At 38.3% G+C, this 21,528-nt stretch overlaps 1 protein-coding gene across 6 annotated transcripts in view; it reads right to left on the reverse strand.

The window, feature by feature from the left end:
* The window catches only part of adam12b (ADAM metallopeptidase domain 12b), a 166,832-nt gene that overhangs the window by 98,961 nt on the left and 46,343 nt on the right, over nucleotides 1-21,528 (reverse strand). For all 6 annotated transcript variants that reach the window (XM_041789975.1, XM_041789973.1, XM_041789974.1 and 3 more), the window contains one exon: nucleotides 951-1,069. In XM_041789975.1, coding sequence (XP_041645909.1) covers nucleotides 951-1,069 — 119 coding nt within the window. The remainder of the gene's footprint in view (nucleotides 1-950; nucleotides 1,070-21,528) is intronic.

Here is a 21,528-nt window from a genome sequence, read left to right on the forward strand (position 1 = left end):
CCACCAACAAAGCAGTGGGAGCAAAGTGGGGTTAAGTATCTTGCCCAAGGACATATCAACATGTGACTGCAGGAGCTGGGGATCAAACCCATGACCTTTTGTTTGCAAGAAGACCGACTCCACCTACTGAACTACAGTCGCCCAGCTGTGCAATGCTGTCACATCAACTTGCCCTGACTTCACATGCAAAATACACTTAGAGGCTGGCAGGATAATTGCCAATAAAAATAGGCTGAAAAATTCAACAGTTTGGGGTCATACATACAACTCCTGAAAAACTTTTTTTGCCGTGATTGTAGCAATCACAGGGCCCTACTAAAAGGTATTGATGTCCCTGCTCTCAAGAAAAAAATCTAATTTCCTTGTTTTTCTGAACAGCTAAGCATTTCCTACATTGTGGCAGAGGAGTCACTCTGCATTTGAATTATATAGGAAGCAATGCTTCTCCCTGCCTGGAATCAAAAGTCCGACGAGACCAAAGAGGGCTGTTGTAACTATGGACAAGAAATGTATACACTGTTTAATGTGACACATCTTATTCTGCTGGTAATAAATGATACAATGCTGTGTCATGCTTTCACATCTTATTCACAGCATCAAGTTTTTATCCTTCAGACTTGCAAATTTGTCACAACACTGACAAGTTTCAGGAATAAACATATAGAAGCTTCACCAGAGGGCAAACTCATATTCAACAAACAGGGAGGGGTATCATTTTAACAGTGGGAGGGAGCTGGGAGGAAAGAAACCACAATAGGGAACCATTAGAGGGTAAACAGAGCCAAAACACGGACTTTACTGAAGAAAATCAAGCAAGCGGGGAAACAAGCAACAAGGGATGGAATCATATACTGTGTTTATGCCAAACAAAAAACAGGCATGAGTACTGGGCTGAGCTCTTGGAAACCAGCTTATATGTATGCACTGAATGAGTGCTGCAAAGTATTTACCCCAGACATGAGCTCGCAGACAGGTCTGCGCTCCTGGCCCTTTAGTAGCAGAGGTACAGTGGTACCACGGTCCCGATTCATTGATTCTTCTTGCATTTCAGCCTTGCTGGTTACACTTTCTGTAAGAAAAAGAAAAAAACAGGGTCATTAAAGCAGTTTAAAAACTTTAATGATACACTGGAGCTCCACATCCCAAGCATCAGACAATGTTTATCTGGTTTGTTTTGTGGTTTTGGCATGCAGATAAGAGGGTCAGGGATATCTCAGCTCTTCTGTATTGTTCTAAATAATTTAAGCATACCAAATATGTCTCAGACAGATTAAAAAAAAAACTCTGCAACAAAGGAGAGGATGCCTCAGACACAATGCACGGGACAACTTAAGACTGTGGATTGCATTACGAAGAAAGGGTAAAAGCTATCTCTTGTTCCTGAGAGAAGACATACTGTCCCCAAGAGGGCTTCAGCAACAGGGCCACAGCCACAGACAGAGCATCAATAATAGATGCTCTCCCACAGTTGAGAAACTCTTCTTCCCGATAAATCCAAACTGGAATGAAGTTAAAGACAAAAACAACTGGCAGTGTGAAATTGTCCTTTCCACTCGTTATTTCTTTAACTCTTTCCCTTCATGTGGTAGTTCAGAAACTGTCCCTTTAGTCTGCAGCTTCTCTTCCTTTCAAGTTTCTCTCCAATGCATCATATTACTCATTTTTAAACCATTACTAAAGAGAAATTAGCAAAGTTTGTGGCCAATTATGCTGATTAGCTCTTTAAAGACTGCTCATTGGGGAGGCAAACAGCGTGGGATGTACTGCATATATAGCATAGGATGAAATAAAACAAACCAGATCAGTGGCTGCAAGCAGAATGTGGGAATCACAGTCACAGTTCCCTCTACTCCTTCAGCTCTACTCCCTTTTCTGAGGCTGTCCCTAATGCTCCCACAGCCTCACTGAGCATGTCTGTATTGTAGCGGGCCCAGCAGGCTTCCTATGAAGCCCAATAAATGTTACAAACCCAGAGAGGAACTGTGGAGATGAGAGGGAGCGCAGGAGGGGAGGGGAGAGGTTGTTTGAGGTTTCATACTCTTACTATCACCAAAGAAAGATTAAAAGAGCATGTTGTGTCTCTGTTTACTGTAAGGTCTAGGTCTGTTTCTCTAATCTCTTGAGATCCGCACATAAAGCATCTGTTTTTCTGTATGTGCACATGTGGGATGATGCAGGGTACAACAAGGGTTCAGAAGTAGTAAGAGCAGCGATGATGCAGTCTGTGTGATGTGTTTTGTTTGCCCTGTCTCCTTCTTTCCTCACAGACGGAGATGCCTTCATTTTCAAGAGGTCTGCCTCTTCAAAGTCAGATCTTTCTCTTTGCCAGCAATGGCTCCTTCGCCACCACAACTGCACATCTTGAGGCTTCAAACAGTTTGTGACAGGGGTTGCCCTGAGCTCTCAGTGTGGCCTTGACTCTCTATTTATCCACAGTGGGTAATAAGTTAACAAGGGTATAAAAGGAACCTCCTGTAATTAACAGGGTATTGGAACATGTGTCGCTGGTAGTTTTGTTGGTTTTAGTGGTGCATGAAAACCAAGGCAGACTGACGGAGCAGCAAGACTGAGACCCCAGGCTGTGGCTTGAGTGCCATTAAAAAGGAGCAATAAAAGGAGAGTCAAGCAGACATGTTGTTAATAAGGCTTTTTTCATTTCTACTGGTGTCCCTTTCAGTGTTTAGATCTGTCAAATACTAGGTACAAAAAATGCAACAGGGAAACTAAAGCAGGTGCACATGCAAAACAAAGTAGTTCATACATTTCATTAGGTTACAGCTGAGGGTCAAAGTATCTATAGTTGTCCAGAGTGGTTGCACTTGGCAAAAAATCCTGACATCAGAGGAAAGCAGGCAAAACAACAATGAATTTCAAACCGCTGGACTAACTTTTCCTCAAAGGCATTCATTCACTGGTGTTGCAGAAAGAAATACAAATCATGCTGACTGTCTCACTTCTGCACATTTGAAGCATGAAGCAAGCTTATTGGATTGTTTGTGTCAGAAGATTGTTTTTTAAAAGTTGCAGCAGCAAGCAACTCCAATTCCAATATTTTGAAAACTGCTCAATAGTCAAAGGACCACGATTTTGAAGCACACTGACCCCTTTAATGTGGAAATTAATGGGCATGTGTAAAAGAGAGTTGTGTGAAGATTATGGTTTAAAGGCAGCATCTGGCAGCGCTCCCCAAAAAGAAGCATACTCTTCAAACGGCAAAAGAATATGGCATTCATGATCGTTCTCATGAGCTTTATCCTCTTTGGGAAACTTTGAAATTCAAACCAAAACTGGGTTAATCCCACATGTTTTCTGGAGAGTATCTTGATTGCTAAGCCAACCACAGTTGTATCCCCATATTGGACACGAGGGAAAATCATGCGCGGGTCACACATCTTAAAAACACAAATCTGTACAGAAGCCAAAAACATCTCTTATCCCTGACCCGTCTCCTAATGTCACAAAAACCAGAGCTCCTTTTCCAAAATCACACAAGGATCATTCTCTTTGTCATGCAGTACTTATTTTCTGGTAGAAACATTGCCTGGTGTCCACTTTTGTCAGCAGGGAGCTAACATACCCAACAATAAAAAGGAATAAAATGAGCCTTAATTACTTTTATCAAACAGTGGGCGCTGCTGGACACAGGAGTTAATCCACCTCATTTTGTACCTGGAGCATGTTACCTGCTGAGCATGACTTCCATACAAATTTCTGCATTTACTCTTTCTTCTTTTTAAAGAGGAACACATATTTTGGCGTTCATTAAAGCAAGTACATGCCATTGACTGTATACTAAGGTGGATTAAGTGGCAGCTACCAAGGAGAGATAAACCCATTAACAGAAGGGGTACTGGCCAAACGTAATAGTTAAAATACATCACAAATGTATTGTCAACAAACACAGAATTTGTTGCAATAGATTCCACCAAAGAGTTCATTTTTTGAAGAGTTTACTGATAGTTATTTAATTAAAAAAAGAATTGATGTGCATGTTTGACAGCTATTCTGACAAATGTGGCTCCTTGCAATGTCCTCTTCTATATTAGCTGAGGAATGGGGGGGGGGGGGAGAGAAAATGTTACAAAAACAGTCATTTAATTTACCATAACAGTGAGTGTCTGCTTCAAACTAGCACAAGAGGCTGTTCTGCGGAGTACTTTACCGACTTGAAGGATCTTATCTGTAAATTTTAGTATTTTTTGGTGAATATTGAGTGTAGTGTCAAAACCCCAAATCCACCACAGACATTACATAGAAATTACTGATGGAATCTGATTGGGATCAGTGCTATACCGTGTGTGAATGTAAAGTTATGACCTATTCAGAAAAAAAAAACAATTTACTGAAACAAGGCTGTATGTTGATTTGTGGATGACCATTTTAACACTAAATGTGTCTGTGACTTCCAGCACTTCTGCAGCCAGCCTTAAGTGGACACTTGAGGAACTTCAGTAGGGCTGGGTGATTATGGCAAAAATCAAAGTCACGATTAATTGAACTTTTTACCTCGATTTATGGTTATTTATTGAAACATTTGAACTCAAAACACACATCAGCTGAAATGAAAATGCTTTTTGTAAAAAGTCATATTTTTCTAAGAAAAGGGGAAAAAATTGAAACAATTGCCAAGGCGGGTTGATGTCGGTTAGAGGCTTTACATGTTGGTTTCGATTATTTTTCGATTAATTGCCCAGCCTAAACTTCAGTTTGTTTTTTTTGCACATCTGCATTGGCTTCATTTTCAACTGTGGAGCTTTCCACTCTGGTTCCACCAGTGAGCTCCCTTCTGCAATTCAAAGCAGCAATGTGATACTGTATGTCAGTGCATGTCACAGGGTTATTTTGGCTTCATTTTTGTACATCAGAATATGACAGAGGTGTGTTGTCCATATTCATATGTAGTCTATTATGAATGCATATATAATTTGCTAAAGCTGCATATTTGCTACACTATCTGCATTCCCTTTAGTCTATATTACTACTAGAGTGCAAATCTTTCATTTCATGGCTAACACCTCATCTGCTCTATCAGCAATATTAATATGGTGTCTGTCTCTTGAGATGAATAGGAGAATTGTGTAAGGAAGGTCAAAACAAGAGGAAGAAGGACATGTGATAATCTATAGGCAAGGTGTTTGAGAGGAGTACAAGAGCACTGACATAACAGTGGGGCTTCAGAGACCTCCTGCAATTTGATTTTCCAAAAGCAACATTTGCATACAAATTATGAACTAGGAGTTTCATGAAAATGTTGCTCCCTGACTATTTCAGTGCAGGAGTTGAAACGAAACTTTTTAATCAATCTAAAGTTAATCCTTCACATTGGGAACAGCAGCATTCTACTCAGTGACCACTATGATGTTTAACTCAGGCTGTTGGTTAACATCATGATGTATGATCTGACGCTCTGGTGTGGCTGCATAAATAGAGTTTTTTTTTTTTTTTTTCTTTTTTTTTTTTAATTTATCCTTACCTTGATTTTCAGATAGATAATCATGTGAATTAGTGTTAAAGCCATATCAACTGAACTGATCCTGTTTATTTGTGATAAATAACTTGAAGTATAAAATGAGTATGAAATGATAACCTTTTGTCTTAGTTGCTCTTCATCAGACCTGATCCCACACAGAGGACCCCAGAGATATGACTTTTATAATAACAGCGGAACAGCAGATAAGAACTCTGATTATGGATTTAATAATAGCGAGGATTTAACGTTCAATACCTGGGTGGCAGCTGCAAAACCAGCAATTAAAGTCTCACATCAAACCCTGTGATGTGTCTGTGAATGCCCTCTAACAGAGAAATCTCAGCCAACACTGAAGGACTCACTGAAGGAGCCTCTTCAAACAGAGAAAAGGAAGATGAAGGTTCCACCATTATACACAAGGACAAATGTCTTTAAATAAAACGATCTTGTGCCAAAAATGCTGACAACTAAGCAAAACACAGCAGGGGTGAGTTCAAATGTTGGAATTGGATTCGACGGAAATCTGGCTCTAACCCAGAACCATTTCTGAGAGTGCCTACTGTATTGATCATACTTATTGATCATGGAGTGGCAGTGTATTGAGCCAAGCTCAAGAGAGTGCATGAATAAGAGATAGGTGTTATTATCGGTTTGGATGTTTTTTCTTTAAGTTTCTCTTTTGTGTAACATTCACAAATGCATGTAATGACAATAGAAGTGGACATATTTGAGAGGTTACAGAATTCAAATATGTGTCAAAGATTAAAAGCCTCACAACTAGTGTTACTGAAGGGATACAGATCGTCAAATATCATACAACGTGTCAACACTATAACTGCTTTATATGTGTGTATGTCATTTTTTTGTCACATCTAATGGCTTTGGGGCTCTTTAGCTTCCCTTTGTTCTCATGATCAGAAATTGTCAGCTGCACAGCCATGATGTGACTCTCCTTTCATCACATCCCAAAGGTGCTCTATGGGATTGAGATCTGGTGACTGTGGAGGCAATTGGAGTACAGTGAACTCACTGTCAAGTTCAAGAGAAGAGTTTAAGATGATTTGAGCTCTGTGACATAGTGGATAGTCATGGTCAACAACAGTTCTCAGGTAGGCTGTGGTGTTTAAACGATGCTAAATTGGTACTTAGGGGCCCACTGTGTGCCAAGTAAATGTCCTCTACAGTATTACACCGCCATCAGCCTGAACCATCGATAATAAGCAGGATGGATCCATGCTTTCATGTCATTTACACCCTTCTATCTGAATGTCGCAGCTAAAATCAAGGATCATACCAAGCAACGTTTTTGCAATCGTCTATTGTCCAATCTTGACGAGTCCTCAGTTTCTTGTTCTTAGCTGACAAGTGTGGCACCCAGTGTGGTCTTCTGCTGCTGCGGTCCATCTGCTTTAAGGTTCAACATATTTTGCCTTCATAGATGGTATTCTGCATACCTCCGATGTCATGAATGGTTATTTGAGTTACTGTTGCCTCTCTATCATCTCCTCTGACCTTTGACATCAACAATGCATTTTCATCCACACTACTGCTGCTCACTGGGTATTTCCTTTTCTCAGACCATTCTCTGAAAACCCAAGAGATGGTTGTGCGTGAAAATCCCAGTAGGTCAACAGTTTTTGGAATACTCAGATCAGCCTGTCTGGCACCAACAACCATGCCACGTTCAAAGTAATTTAAATCCCCTTTCCTCCCCATTCTGATGCTCAGTTTGAACTTCAGTTAGTCGTCTTGACCACACCTACATCCCTAAATGCATTGAGTTGCTGCCATGTGATATTTCTGAAAAATCAGAGATGCTCCAATTGAGAAAGTTGATGCTGATTAAAACGTCAATTTAGCTGATTGCAGATGTGTTTTTTATGACTTCATTTGGTGTAGAACTCCCACAGAGCAGACGTGTCCTCTCACAAACAAGATTTTGTCCAAAAGGTAATTTCTTCTGAGCAATAAAAGCCTCTTCTTTGAAACAGAATCTAGGTATACTGGATAACAGCATTAAATTGATACACAACAGACACACATCTGTCACTGACATTGGTTCATGCAATGTTATTTGCTGCTGATACCAATGTTGTACTGATGTGTCAATGCATCCCAACAAAGCCTTAATTGAACATACTTCTAAAACAAGTACAAAGCTTAAAGTCTCTCAGACTGACGGGTGTTACTAATACTGTAAAATGAGGGGAAAGTGATAAAGGGAAGGGAAATAGATGTAGCACTGACAGCTCAGTTTCAGTTAAGATATATGTGTCTTTGGTGCTTTCCAAATTCGGATCTGGATGCTTCAATTGTTTTCACTTGGAAATCTATGAGAAAAGATGCCAAAATATTTCATCTTTTGGGTCAAAGTGAAACAAAGGATCTCTTCAAACATAACTGGAGCTATCTGTATATATCCAATTACTGATTCCGTATGAAAACACCACTGACCTAAATACAGCAAGGATGCTATACCTACATTGGGCCCTTAGAAAAAAGAGACCTTAACAAAGAGAATGGCAAATGAGGTTGCTTTGAGATCGAGTATGGCTCATGACAACCTTAACAGAGTAGTTCTTGGAAGAGAAAATGACATCAAACCACTCCTGCAACATCAACAAGACAGTGATACCTGTGAGGGTAACTTAAGATTTACTGAATTAGCTTTAAGTCAGTACTACTCTTGTTTTTTTTACTTTGAGTTACACCCACTGCACTATGATGGTAAGAGAGCAGTTAAATTATACAAAAACATTATACAATCCTGTGACTTTGGTGGACATTTGCTTTTTTCATGAGAGATAAAAATGAATCTTTTCCTTTAGAACAGGAGTATGATGATTTCTATGAAAATGATAATGATTTAGCTGAGCCCTGTTATAATAGAATATATGAAGAGTCACACATAAGTTTTTTGAAGTCAACTGAACATAAATCATTTAGCTTTGAGAATGACATTGATCCAGATGCAAATTTTTACAAAGATTGGAACTCTGGTTCCAAATACTATATGGAAAATCAGTTTAATGAACTTAGTCTTGATGGTTTTTCAATTATACACTTTAATAGCCGAAGCCTCTATGCAAATTTTGCTCAAATCAAAGAAAATGTACAATCATTGAAACGTAGGTTTCAAGTCATTGCCATTAGTGAACCTTGGTTGACGAATGAAAAGGGTTCTAATTTTATGTTAGCAGGATACAATCATTTTAGTGAAAACCGGGGTGGTGGAGTGGCCTTGTTTGTACAGAAAGATTTTCAGTGTAGAGTGGTTGACAGTACAGTTGTGGATGATATCATGGAGAGTCTGACCATTGAAATTCATTTCACTAATCTGAACAGTATTATTTTGAGTTGCATATACAGGACACCTGGCTCTCGCATCGATTCATTTGTTAACTCCATGGTTGACGTTTTAGGTAAGGTATGCGATAAGAAACAACTTTTTGTTTGTGGTGATTTCAATATTGATTTAATGAAATGGAATGAACATAAAATGACAACAGAATTTTGTAATACAATGTTTAGTTTGGGTCTCTGGCCCCTAATTGACAAACCGAGTCGAATAACCAAAGACAGCGCTACACTTATTGACAATATCTTTACAAATACTCAACATCAAGCAACAAGTGGTTTGCTCATAAGTGATGTCAGTGATCATCTTCCTGTTTTTGTAGTTGTGCATAATTTAATTGCTAAATGTTCGGTTGATGAAAATAAAAGTAAACCTCCCTGCAAATTAATGAGATTGAGAACACCAGAGAGAACTGAAGCCTTAAAGATGGATCTTAGAAATTATAACTGGGATGAGGTGTATGTTGATGATCCAGACCTAGCATATGATGCATTTTTGTTTGCATTCTTAAAATTATATAATAAACATTGTCCTATCAAAATGTGTAGGGTGAAAGATCAATATAAAGGAAAACCATGGATGACAAGAGGTCTGCAAAAGGCATGTAATAAGAAAAATCAACTGTACAAGAAGTTTTTACAACAGAGAACTAGTGATAGTGAAGAAAAATATAAGCGTTATAAGAACAAACTAACTACCATTATGAGGACTCAAAAAAAGGAATACTTCAGTAAAATATTGGAGGACAGTAAAAATAACATACAAAGAACTTGGAAAGTAATCAATCATATCATTCAGAATAAAAGTTATACATCAGAACTTCCACATAATTTCATAAATAAAACTAATAATAGAGTGGACGATTTACAAAATATTGTTGATGAGTTCAACAACTACTTTGTAGATGTTGGTGCTGCTTTGGCAAGACAGATTATTGCATCTGATGACAAAAAACATATGTTTAATAATTTGATAAACACTAATGCTTGTTCTATGTTTCTAAGTGGGGTACTTGAAACTGATATTATTGAAATTATAAGAAAATTAAAAAATAAGAAATCAATCGACATACATTCAATTGATACAGTAATCATTAAAGATGTTATTGATTATATTGTTAGACCTTTGACTTATGTATGTAATCTGTCTTTCCAAAAAGGAATCTTTCCTAACAACATGAAGTTAGCAAAGGTGATCCCAATTTATAAAAATGGAGATAAACACTGTATGGAAAATTACAGACCGATATCACTTCTGCCACAATTTTCTAAAATTTTAGAGAAGTTGTTTGTGAAACAATTAAATCAGTTTATTCATAAAAATAAATTATTAAGTGAAAACCAGTATGGATTCAGAGAAAGCAGAACTACTGCTTTTGCAGTAATGCAAATGGTTGAAGAAATAGCAAATGCCAATGAAAGATGAGTGTTCTATTGGCCTGTATATTGATCTGCAGAAGGCTTTTGATACCATTGATCACAGACGGTTATTAAAAAAATTAAAGATGTATGGGATACGAGGGGTTGTTCATTCTTGGCTGGAAAGTTATTTAGGTAATAGACATCAGTGTGTACAAATTAATGATACTGTATCAGCATTTAGAAAGATTACCTGTGGTGTACCACAAGGATCAGTGATTGGTCCAATACTGTTCATTCTTTATATCAATGACATCTGCAATGTGACTGATTTCTTTAGATACGTAATATTTGCAGATGATACAAACTTATTTTGCTCTGGTAAGAATTTAAAAGAACTTTTGTGTGGTGTAGAAAGGGAGCTGGGAAATCTCAAAACTTGGTTTGATGTCAATAAGTTATCTTTAAATATTAAGAAAACAAAATTTATGGTTTTTGGGAATCTAAAGGAAAGTGATGGTAATATTAAACTAAAAATCTGTAATGATGACATTGAAAGAGTTTTTGAGACCAAATTCCTTGGGGTTGTGATCGACCAAAAGTTAACATGGAAACAACATATTGAATACATTAAAGGGAAAATTTCAAAGTCAGTTGCAATTCTATATAAATCTAGAAATGTATTAAATTCTAAGGCCTTGCATTTAATCTATCACTCATTAATTGTTCCCTATATATCTTATTGTGTGGAATTGTGGGGATCCACCTTTAAATCGACCATAAATTCTATAATAAAACTACAAAAAAGAGCCATACGCATCATCAATAAGGCTGATTACTATGCTCATACGGATCCACTTTTTCTAAATTCTCATGTTATGAAATTTTATGATTTGTTTTATTATAAAATAATGCAAATGATGTTCAGAGCAAAGTCAAAAATGCTCCCTGACTCAGTACAGAGGTTCTTTTCAATTCAGGAGAGTCCGTATAATCTCAGAGGTGTTTGTAAATTTATTGTGCAAAAAGCTAAAAAAGGTATGAAAAGGAGATGTGCTTCTATTGTTGGAGTTAAATTCTGGAATGATGCCAGTATAAATGTAAAAACATGTAATTCTCTTTTGGTTTTCAAGAAAATGGTTTGTAAAGCTATCTTTGAAGCGTATAAGTGTGACTGATTATCTGTTGTTGTTTCTTTGCATTGCTGGAAGTTAGTAGCTTAAAAAGTTAAAAATGTAGGATAGGCTTTTATAAGCAGTATGCTTCTGCCTATGCCTTTTCATTCATTATTCAACACATGACTATTGATTTTGTTTGAAATTTCTATACTGTGCAAAATGTTTGGTGTTGTGTTATGATTGAATAAACTAAACTAACTAAAAGAAAAACAAAGAAACATGAACACTATCTTTTGGACCACATTACAGGTTGTCATAATGACACTAGTCATAGAACTCTGCACTAAGAGAAAGGCTGGGTTTCCTTTCAAAACAAATGCTCATCCTTGCAGCACATCAAAGAGAGCAGCTCCACTGTTAAAAGGATCTGCATATGCATTAAAAAAGCTTGATTGCTGACATAGCTCATCTTGAATGTGATGTTCCTGAACCAATAGAGGACGTGCATTGTCTAGAAAAATAGTAGTACATCTGTGCCTCTCTGAAGTGCTTGCCACTTTGCAGCATGTATCAAGTGATGTTTGACGCTTGAAGCAACTTAAATGAAAGAGCTCTTTCAACTGACAAAATAAGTCTTCCAGTGAGACATCCACACAGTCTTCTTTTCTCTATAGAGTAAATTTATGTTGTCTTTTTCATCTTGGTGTTTCATCTTTAGTGTATAATGAGCTGGATAGTATATAAACTATGTTAGTTCATTTCAACAGCATCATATGGAAATAAAGTCTCTATAACAAGACACTGGAGCAGTAATTTCCAGGATTTTGTGATGCTAAAATTGATTAACTGTATAATAGGTAATCAAAAAAGATGGTTGTTCACCATTTGACTTTTTGAGCTTCTTAATGACAGTGAGAGACCAAGCAGAGAGACAGAGAGAGAAAGTGCATTTGAGAGGCGCACACAGAAACAATGAGTCCCCAAGCCTTTGGCAAGAGCTGAGAAGTTGAGAAGTCCCTTGCTGCCTCGTTTCAACAATCCCTCCCTGTATCCACTCCCTTATTGCTGACTTTCCCCTGCAGTGACACACTGGAGCAATTAGCGCTGAAGTTGAGGAGGTGTTAATCCTGGATGAGGGACCCCCCCAGATCCATTCCAAACAGCCAAGCCCATTATTGGCCCGTTAGTGTAAACTCTGAGGTCAGCGGCTCACAGTGAAATAATGGAAATCAGAGACTTCTCAGGGTGGTTTAGTGAGATTTGCCTGTGTGTCCCACTCCCATCCTGTGGGAGCAGCAGTGGAAAAGCCAATTCCCATCTTGTCCTGCACAGATTTAAGCATTATGTCTCAGAGCTATGGGGATTTCAGCTGGGAGGATTTGGGGATTAACAGAAACTTATCACACACGCTGGGTCACCTAGCAGGCATTTGTGGGGGAGACACTGCTCCAATGAATATGGATTTTTAGCCACGGTACTAACACGTCTCTCTGGAGGGCAATGCCAGTCAGTGGGTCTGATTGGTTCGATTTGCCCACCTTTTGTGCCCCATAGTAACTTTTGTACAAGTTGAAATTCCTAACAGGCATTCACATTATCCAAAAGATGAATGTCTGACTTTGGTTTACTTTCCACACTATCAGAGTGAGTTTCAAATTAGGAGTAAGTCAGCAGCTTTTCATTTGAAGTTTAGCCCTGACATTCAAGTCTCTCTCTCTGACATATTTTTGACATTTATGATCGTCGCCTGTTTGTGCTGGCCGATAAAAAGAGTTTCAATTTTTATTATGATTTTAGCTTCCAGTGATCATGAAATGATCCAACTATTACTGTGCCACATGCTGAGCAGCTGAGAGAGCTAACGAAGATGACATAAAGGCATTTGATCTTCTGCAAAAAAGACGAAGACCTAAGTCAAATGAAACTACTTTGGTTTTGAAGAGTCGGACCTGAAGCAACGAGAAATAGAAGGGATACATGATATTGGATTTTTGCAAATATCTGAAATGCCAGTATTTTTTTACTCATTTTAGCTGACATTAACACTGACATTTACACACCTTTATTATTGTAAAAAAAAACATCAAGTGTCTCCAGTTCAAAGAGAGGCAACAGATGAGAGAGAAGTAGGGAAGTAGTTGGTAGTTGTTTTACATATATGGCCAATATATTGGCTGTAAATATCGGCAGAAATTTTCATATCTGCTGATACCTAGATTTAACTTTTTAAGTTACTACGTGCAGATACCAAAATCAAAATGATACTGATAATGTGTATCCCTAAAACATAGCTTACAGTATTTGCCACACATTTGTGGCTGCTCTTCAAGGCAAGATGTTTTTATTTGTCAATTCATGCCCACGTGCAGATGTTGTAGAATCAGTGAGTAACTGGATTTAATAACAGTCATCTCCATTTCAATCTAAATACACATGTAGACAAAATTGTCAGAACTCCTCCGTTAAAGAAGGAAAAGCTCACAATGGTCACTAAAATAACCTGAAACAGAAAAAAGTAATAACTAGAAAAACACTCAGAGAGCGCAGACCTCCGCCATTAGCCCTATCTCCCAATAGTGAAGAATCCTTTAAAAACATTCCTGGACCCAGACGGTGATCCGGATGACTAAAATCTAATTCCCCAATTACTCCCTCACTGGTGGGGTGGAGACACAGTGAGGCAAAGCATTGGCTTCACTTCATGTGGACTGTCATGGCGGAAGCACCCATGATCTCACCAGACGACTAGAAGTCACAGCAGAGGGTGAACATTCCACTATTCCTCCCAGCATTGTGAGTATTCTCGCTACAGTTCGCTGTCTTTCTCTCTGTTACACTCCGACTCGTTTCCTCGACCGGGCGTGTGCCCTTTAAAGTCTATAAAGTCTAAATCTTTGAATAAGTTACTCATGTCCTCCATCTACTGGTGTAAAGTGGTAACAGCGCAGAGCTCCGCCATTAGCCCTACCTCCCTAGTACAAAATCATAAAAAAAATTCCTGGATCCAGACGGTGATCCGGATCACTCCCAAAATCTAATCAGTTCTTTATTATGCCATTTCTGACATTTCCTGAAAATGTCATGAAAATCTGTCCATGACTTTTTGAGTTATGTTGCTAACAAACAAACAAACGAACAAACAAACCCACTCAATCACATTACCTCCTTGGCAGAAGTAATAAATACAAGTTTACTGAAAATTAACTAATGAAAATGAGACATTGCTTTTGAATTGGGGTTCCACAGAATCATTTAAAAAAAAAAAAACTAATGAAACCGGCCTGGACAAAATGATGGTACACCAGAGGTGTCAAAAGTATTCACATTCATTACTCTGGTAGAAGTATAGATACTAGGGTTTAAAAAGACTTCTGTAGAAGTTGAAGTATCAACTGAAGCTTCTTACTCAAATAAAAGTATAAAAGTACTGGTTTCAAAACTACTTTAACTGTAAAAGTACAAGTAATGTAAAGGGGAAAAAAATCCATAAAGGACAAAAGCTTAGGCCGCGCCACAGGGGCCAATTACATTATACCATTCCATTCCATTATACCATACCATTCCATTCTATTCTACCATTCCATTCAATTCCATTCCATTCTATTCTACCATTCCATTTCATTCTACCATTCCATTCTACCATTCCATTCCATTCTACCATTCCATTCTATTCTACCAATCCATTTCATTCTACCATCCCATTCCATTATACTTTCCATTCCATTCCATTCTACCATTCCATTTCATTCTACCATTCCATTCCATTCAACTTTCCATTTCAATCCATTCTACCATTCCATTCTACCATTCCATTTCATTCTACTTTCCATTCCATTCTTCCATTCCATTCTACCAGTCCATTCCATTCAACCATTCCATTCTATCCCATTATACTTTCCATTCCATTCTAACATTCTATTCTATTCTACCATTCCATTCCATTCCATTATAATTTCCATTCCATTCTACCATTCCATTCCATTCTACCATTCCATTGCATTCCATTCTACCATAGTGCACTAACCCATCTCCCCCCCAAAAAACATTTTTCTAAAGGCCATAATGACTATAATGTTATATTAAAATGTTAATCTAGAAAAATTTGGGATGCACATGTTTCAGCCGTATTTATGCCCATTGATAATGAATGCATTTTAGTACAATGCAAATACCTTCAAGAACCATACACAGTATGTGTAATACTATCTTCCTTGCTGGTGCTTGGTTGAGACATTTCGCTCCAGTTCTCTTGAGTCTCTGCCATGGACATCTTCGTACTAGGCTACATTCGTCTGCTATTTCCTTGCTGGAGTGTGACGTGATTTGTGTCATGTCTGAAGGTGCAATGGATAGTGTACAAACCAATAGGGTGTCATCCAACCACAATCAAATTCACTCTATCTGGATGCCGCAATTTATCTGGATAGTTTTTTGGGTTTTTTTTACTTGTGTTTTTTTGAACGATGCCAAGCCGGAATGGAAACAAGCTGAAATGAAATAGGAATAACAAGGCTATTTTCAAAATGTAAGGAGTGGAAAGTACAGATAATGGCATGAAAATGTAAGGAGTAGAAGTAAAAAGTAGGCTTAAAAATAATTACTCCAGTAAAGTACAGATACCCAAAATTTCTATTTAAGTAAGGTAACGAAGTATTTGTACTTTGTTACTTGACACCCCTGTGGTGGTACACTTAACTTAATATCTTGTTGCACATCCTTTTGAGACAATCACTGCAATCAAGCAATTTCTGCAACTCTCAAAGAGACTTCTCCACCTGTCCATAGGTATTCTGGCCCACCCCTCGTGAGCAAACTGCTCCAGATGTCTCAGGTGTGAAGGGTACCTTCTCCAGACTGCATGTTTCAGCTCCTCCCAAAGATGCTCAATGGGATTTAGATCAGGGCTCATAGAAGGTCACTTGAGAATAATCCAATGTTTTGTTCTCAGCCATTCTTGAGTGTTTTTAGCTCTGTGTTTTTGGTCATTGTCCTGTTGAAGGACCCATGACCTGTGACCAAGCTTTCTGACACTGGGCAGCACATTTCAATCCAGAATGCCTTGATAGTCTAGAGATTTCATTGTTGCCTGCAAAGATTCCTGACACCCTGTGCCAGATGCAGCAAAGCAGTCCCAGAACATAACTGAGCCTCCTACATGTTTCACAGCAGGTGCAGTGTTCTTTTCTTAGTATGCTTTGTTACCTCCGCCAAGGAGGTTATGTGATCAGGTGGGTTTGTTTGTTCGTTTGTTAGTTTGTTCATTTGTTAGCAACATAACTCATAAAGTTGTGGACGGATTTTGATGAAATTTCAGGAAATGTCAGGGATGGCATAAGGAAGAACTGATTAAATTTTGGGAGTGATCTGGATCACCGTCTGGATTCAGGAATGTTTTTTACGGATTCTCTACTATTGGGAGATAGGGCTAATGGCGGAGGTCTCCACTGTTACCACTTACCAAAATACTCACAATGCTGGGAGGAATGGAAGAATATTCACCCTCTGCCATGACTTCCAGTCGTCCAGTGAGACCATGGGTGGGACTGTCAGTGCATCTGTTGGCACCAGCAGGCAATGCTTCCACTATGACAGTCCACCCGTAGCGAAGCCAATGCTTTGCCTCACTGTCTTTCCACTAGGGGTGCAACGATACAGGTAACCCACGGTACGGTCCGTACCTCGGTTTGTGGGCCACAGTTTTCGGGCCACGGTTTTCGGTTCAGTTTCGGTACGTTCAGTACATGTTTTTTGCATTTTTCTCCCAGAAGTATCTTTTTATTTTGCTTGTCAGTAAAAACTGCATTTCTCAGTAAACAAATTCCAGTATCACTGGTGTACTGAATATATAACACTTTTTTTCAATTTTGGAAAAAAATAGATAGGTGGATAATATGTCCTTTATTCAGTTATAAGTCACAATCACCAAGTATTCAGGTCTACTTAGAAATGTCTAAACTAACTCTTCTTTTATTGAATAGGCTATCAATGCTTAAACGCTGTTTATCTTGTCTAACTCTGACTCAGACTGTACATTTGAATGCTCAAATCAAACCTTTCATTCCAATAGTCTACCACACTGATGTGCTTAACAAATTTATTAGACCACCTTTCATATTTGTCTTAAAGACCACCCAGCATCATGAAGTGCTTTAATGCGGACTCTTTCATTTTCAGTCAGCTCTCCACGTTTTACCGTTTTGAACAGGAATGAGGAATTTCAAACTAAATTCACCTTTTTATACCCAAATTTGAGCTGGCTCACTGGGCTTCTCTGAGAAGTCAGAAATTAATCAAGTGTAACATTCAAGCACTAAAACTGATTTTTCTCTTCAGGAATGCAAGTAAATAACTATAATTTGACATATTAATCAGGAAATATTAATGTACTTTACTATTGTTTCTTTTTTTTTGTAAATCAGTACATTTGAAAATTCATGGATAACAATAATCATTATATTTTAGCATTAAAAATATCATTTGGGTTCAAGAGCTTCTACATATTGGTGTATTAACCATTGCAGAAACATAAAAAATGATTTTGGTAATTAACTTCTACAGTGGTACAGCCAGCTGTCCCTGCCAACTCCAGTTTTTACAAACATAGATGATACTTGGGTGGGCCATTCAGGTATTTTTACAGCCACCCAAGTACATCTGTCAATCATTCATCTGCCCAGGTTATGTTACTATCTCCTACAGGGGACATAACAAGATCACATCAAAAATACAAGATAATGCAGGAATCACAGTGATCATAAGTGAAAAGTTAATACAGTTGTTTCCATTACTGCATGAGATGGGATACAACTTCATGAAGTGTCAAATCTGTTCTTTAATACATTAAACACAAAAATTGAACAAAAATGTGTTTTTTTCAGGGTTTTGCAAACAATGCAAGGGAGAAAATTCAAATAATCACATTAAAACCCACAAATACACAAAGTATCATGTCAAGATCAGAGGTCTTTACCACAGCGAGCTAAGCACAAAGAACCCGGGCCTTTAAGAGCTTTCTGCACAAAGGTGTTCATTTCAAGAAAGACTTGCTCAATGAAACATCCTTTCTTTCCATCAAAAGCTTCCATGGTACAATGGCCTATGGTTTAAGAGCATGGCTGGACTCAAATCTCACAGTGAATGCACTAACATGGAGGTACGGTGACCCGACTGTTCTGAGATTACTGAGGTGGGACGACCTGGTGACTCAGCCCGATGTGGAGCAGCATGAGGCTTTAAGGCGAGGTCTGCTGCATATCAGTCTACTTTCGTTTTCTGTATCGACTTTCATCCAAGCATAGCAAGACATTTTATAAAGGAGATGAAAGAAAATGAAAAGAAACCACTTTTTGATAGAATTCATGTTTAGGAGATATTTTGTGCAAGCAAAATATCACTTATTTCTCCTGTGTCATCTATTCCATATGTGGACAATTTAATGTGTGCACCATTCGCAAATTTGGGAACTGTTTTAAACAAGCGTAAGCAAATAACCTGATGATTACAAATATACATTTTGTCTCCTATTTTACATCCAATCATTCTTCTTTCTTCGCTTCAAAACATATCAGAGAAAATTACCTATCACACAAAAATATTTGCACTTTACAGGAAGCATGACATATTCAATCACTGCAGTAAATGGATAAAAGGGAGGTGAGTGGCTGCCTTTGCACCTGTCTGTCTCGTATCTCTCTGAAGGCTGGCAGAGATAGAGGGAAAATGAGGCCACCCTTATCCATCACAGCAACGACTGACTGCTGTCTGTCAGGTGGTGGTCTGCTGCTCTATTGTTATTTGACACCACTACAGCTCAAACTTTAAGACAACACGTCTTTCACTTCCTGTTCCCTCCCTCATCATCTTGTTCTTGGTCATGACCTCAGGATTTGCTAAGAGCATTACTCCATATATGCACATTGGTACCCCAGATTATCACACAGCAGCAAGCATCCCGTCTCATAACATCGGCTTATCTATTATCTCCGTGATCCCGTCATCCTCGGGAAGAGTGGCACGTGGGGAAACCAGGAGGACGCTAAATCACACTGATGGCTATAATGGCCAATGATGCTTAACAGAGGGAAACGTTTCTGACTTTGTCGGTCCTTTCGTCATGGCTAACAAATCAATGTTGGCCTGCCCTCAAAATGTCAAGCGACAGTCACCCAAAGGGTTTGAAAGACCAGGCCGAGGTTATTTCCTAAATGGCAGCCATACATCAGCGTTTACACCTCTGACTGAATTGATGGGTGTGAGTTACATCCCGGGAAAGGATGCTGAAATGTAGGCAGTGCAGCTAAGAAACCAAAAGGGACTGTTTGAATTACTGAGTATTTCAGGGATGCTCAGAGCAGGTTTTTATTCTTCTCTCCTCTGGTTTGTTTAGACAACAGACATTCTAATCTTTCTAATTAATTCTGTCTGATGCTGCGCCCTGACCAGATAATATCCTCAAATCTAATCCAGGTCATTTGGTTCAGTCTCTAATTATTTATTGAGCTTTCTCTACCCAGGAAAAAAAAAAAGATCAGAACTCTGAAAATCAGTTGATATGCAGAGGAGAGATGGAGATCCAGAGACACAGAGTATCAAATAAAGATGCATCGAAGTTTTACAAATGAAGCCTGCTTGATTCTTCCCCCAATGGGACATATTTCATTTTTGCCTACAGCCTTGTAAATGTAATGAGCTGACAGCCAATACAAACATTGATTGCCTGATTTTTAACTTTGAAGACTCTTAACCATGGACTGTTTCTTTTTCTAAAATTCAATTAAACAAACATTTCGTACAGCCGTTATTCTGTTTAATTAAGACTGAAAAAATATGATACTTATTTCTGATTCATTCTAAACAGTCAGCCATTACATTTACATTTGAAGTACTTTTCTGATCTTCAAATAATTCACTTTAAATGCTACAATTGAATACGTTCCAAGATCTGTCCCTTTTCATCCGTGGTACTCAACAACAGACTCTTTACTCTCTCAGAAAACTGTGTTTAAGAGGCTATGGAAAGAATTTTATTTAGATTGCCTTCCTTGAAACTGCCAGTTAACTTTTACAATGATTTCTTTTGTTTTATTTTTCTATAATAACACTCAGTAGTGCAATATCACTGGCTTCAAGGCCAGGATATCCTCAGCATGACAGTTTCAAAATTCCCCCAGAAAAACTACTTACACAGTTTTTGAACCCACTCCAGGTTGTTTATTGCAGCTGAGACTTGGCACACTTGGTTTTTGGGGGTGTGGACTTCGGCTGATATGGGCTTCAAATCTGTTGCAGTTGAACAAGCTGATGGCAGCAGCCCAGGTTTGGCTGATTCTGGCAGGGCATTCATCACAAAGCTGGCTAAAGTCGGGCTACCAGTTGCCGCTGTGGAGTCATGCCATTTTGGCTTATCTTGAACCCTTGCAATCACTGAGCACTCAACATACAAGTGCACCATCAGCTGCCTTCTGCAAAAGGCACCCTGCTGATAAATACCTGGTATTTTTCTCTGCCACTGAATACATTTTTTTGGTTCTAAGAAATACATATGACTTCTGATAGTCGTGACACTATAGTGAGAGTTATCAGAACTGAATTGGACGCTACAATTATAGTGTGTGCTCCACGCAGCAGCATAGAGTAGCAGGAGTCAGATTTACCATCATGGTTGTGATTCACAATCAAAAGGACAGCTGACATTTACAGAGGATCTAAACTTGAGATGGATGCTTTAATATGCATTCAAACAGATGGACCATCCACCTGGACAGCACAGGAGAAACAGATATGAGAAAGGATCACAGGGCTTCCTTTGTGCAGAGGTGATATTACATTAGGTTGTGAAGCTGATACTTCCATTAACAGAAGACAGCAACATTTTAAAATATTCTGTTTTAGAAAGACATGTAATGATACACTCAACTTGATGATGTTAAGATTAACAAGATCATGTTCAGGATACATATTCCTCATTCTTCAAGGATACATGAGTTTTATCAGTAGTAGATGGATCTGTATATAGAAACAACGGCAGTGCATTCTACTGCATAATTATCACCTGCTGCTGCCATACTTTTACAGATGTAAGAGACTGCCAACGACTTAATGTCAAAGCAAAAATGTGGTAAATTGTGTAACCTGTTGGCTGCAATCATTGACAAAAAAGTTGCATGGAGATTCTTGATCAATTGGAAGATTTGCCAGCATGTTCACTTAAATACATGTTAAACC

Source organism: Cheilinus undulatus, linkage group 6, assembly GCF_018320785.1.
Source record: "Cheilinus undulatus linkage group 6, ASM1832078v1, whole genome shotgun sequence".
NCBI lineage: Eukaryota > Metazoa > Chordata > Actinopteri > Labriformes > Labridae > Cheilinus > Cheilinus undulatus.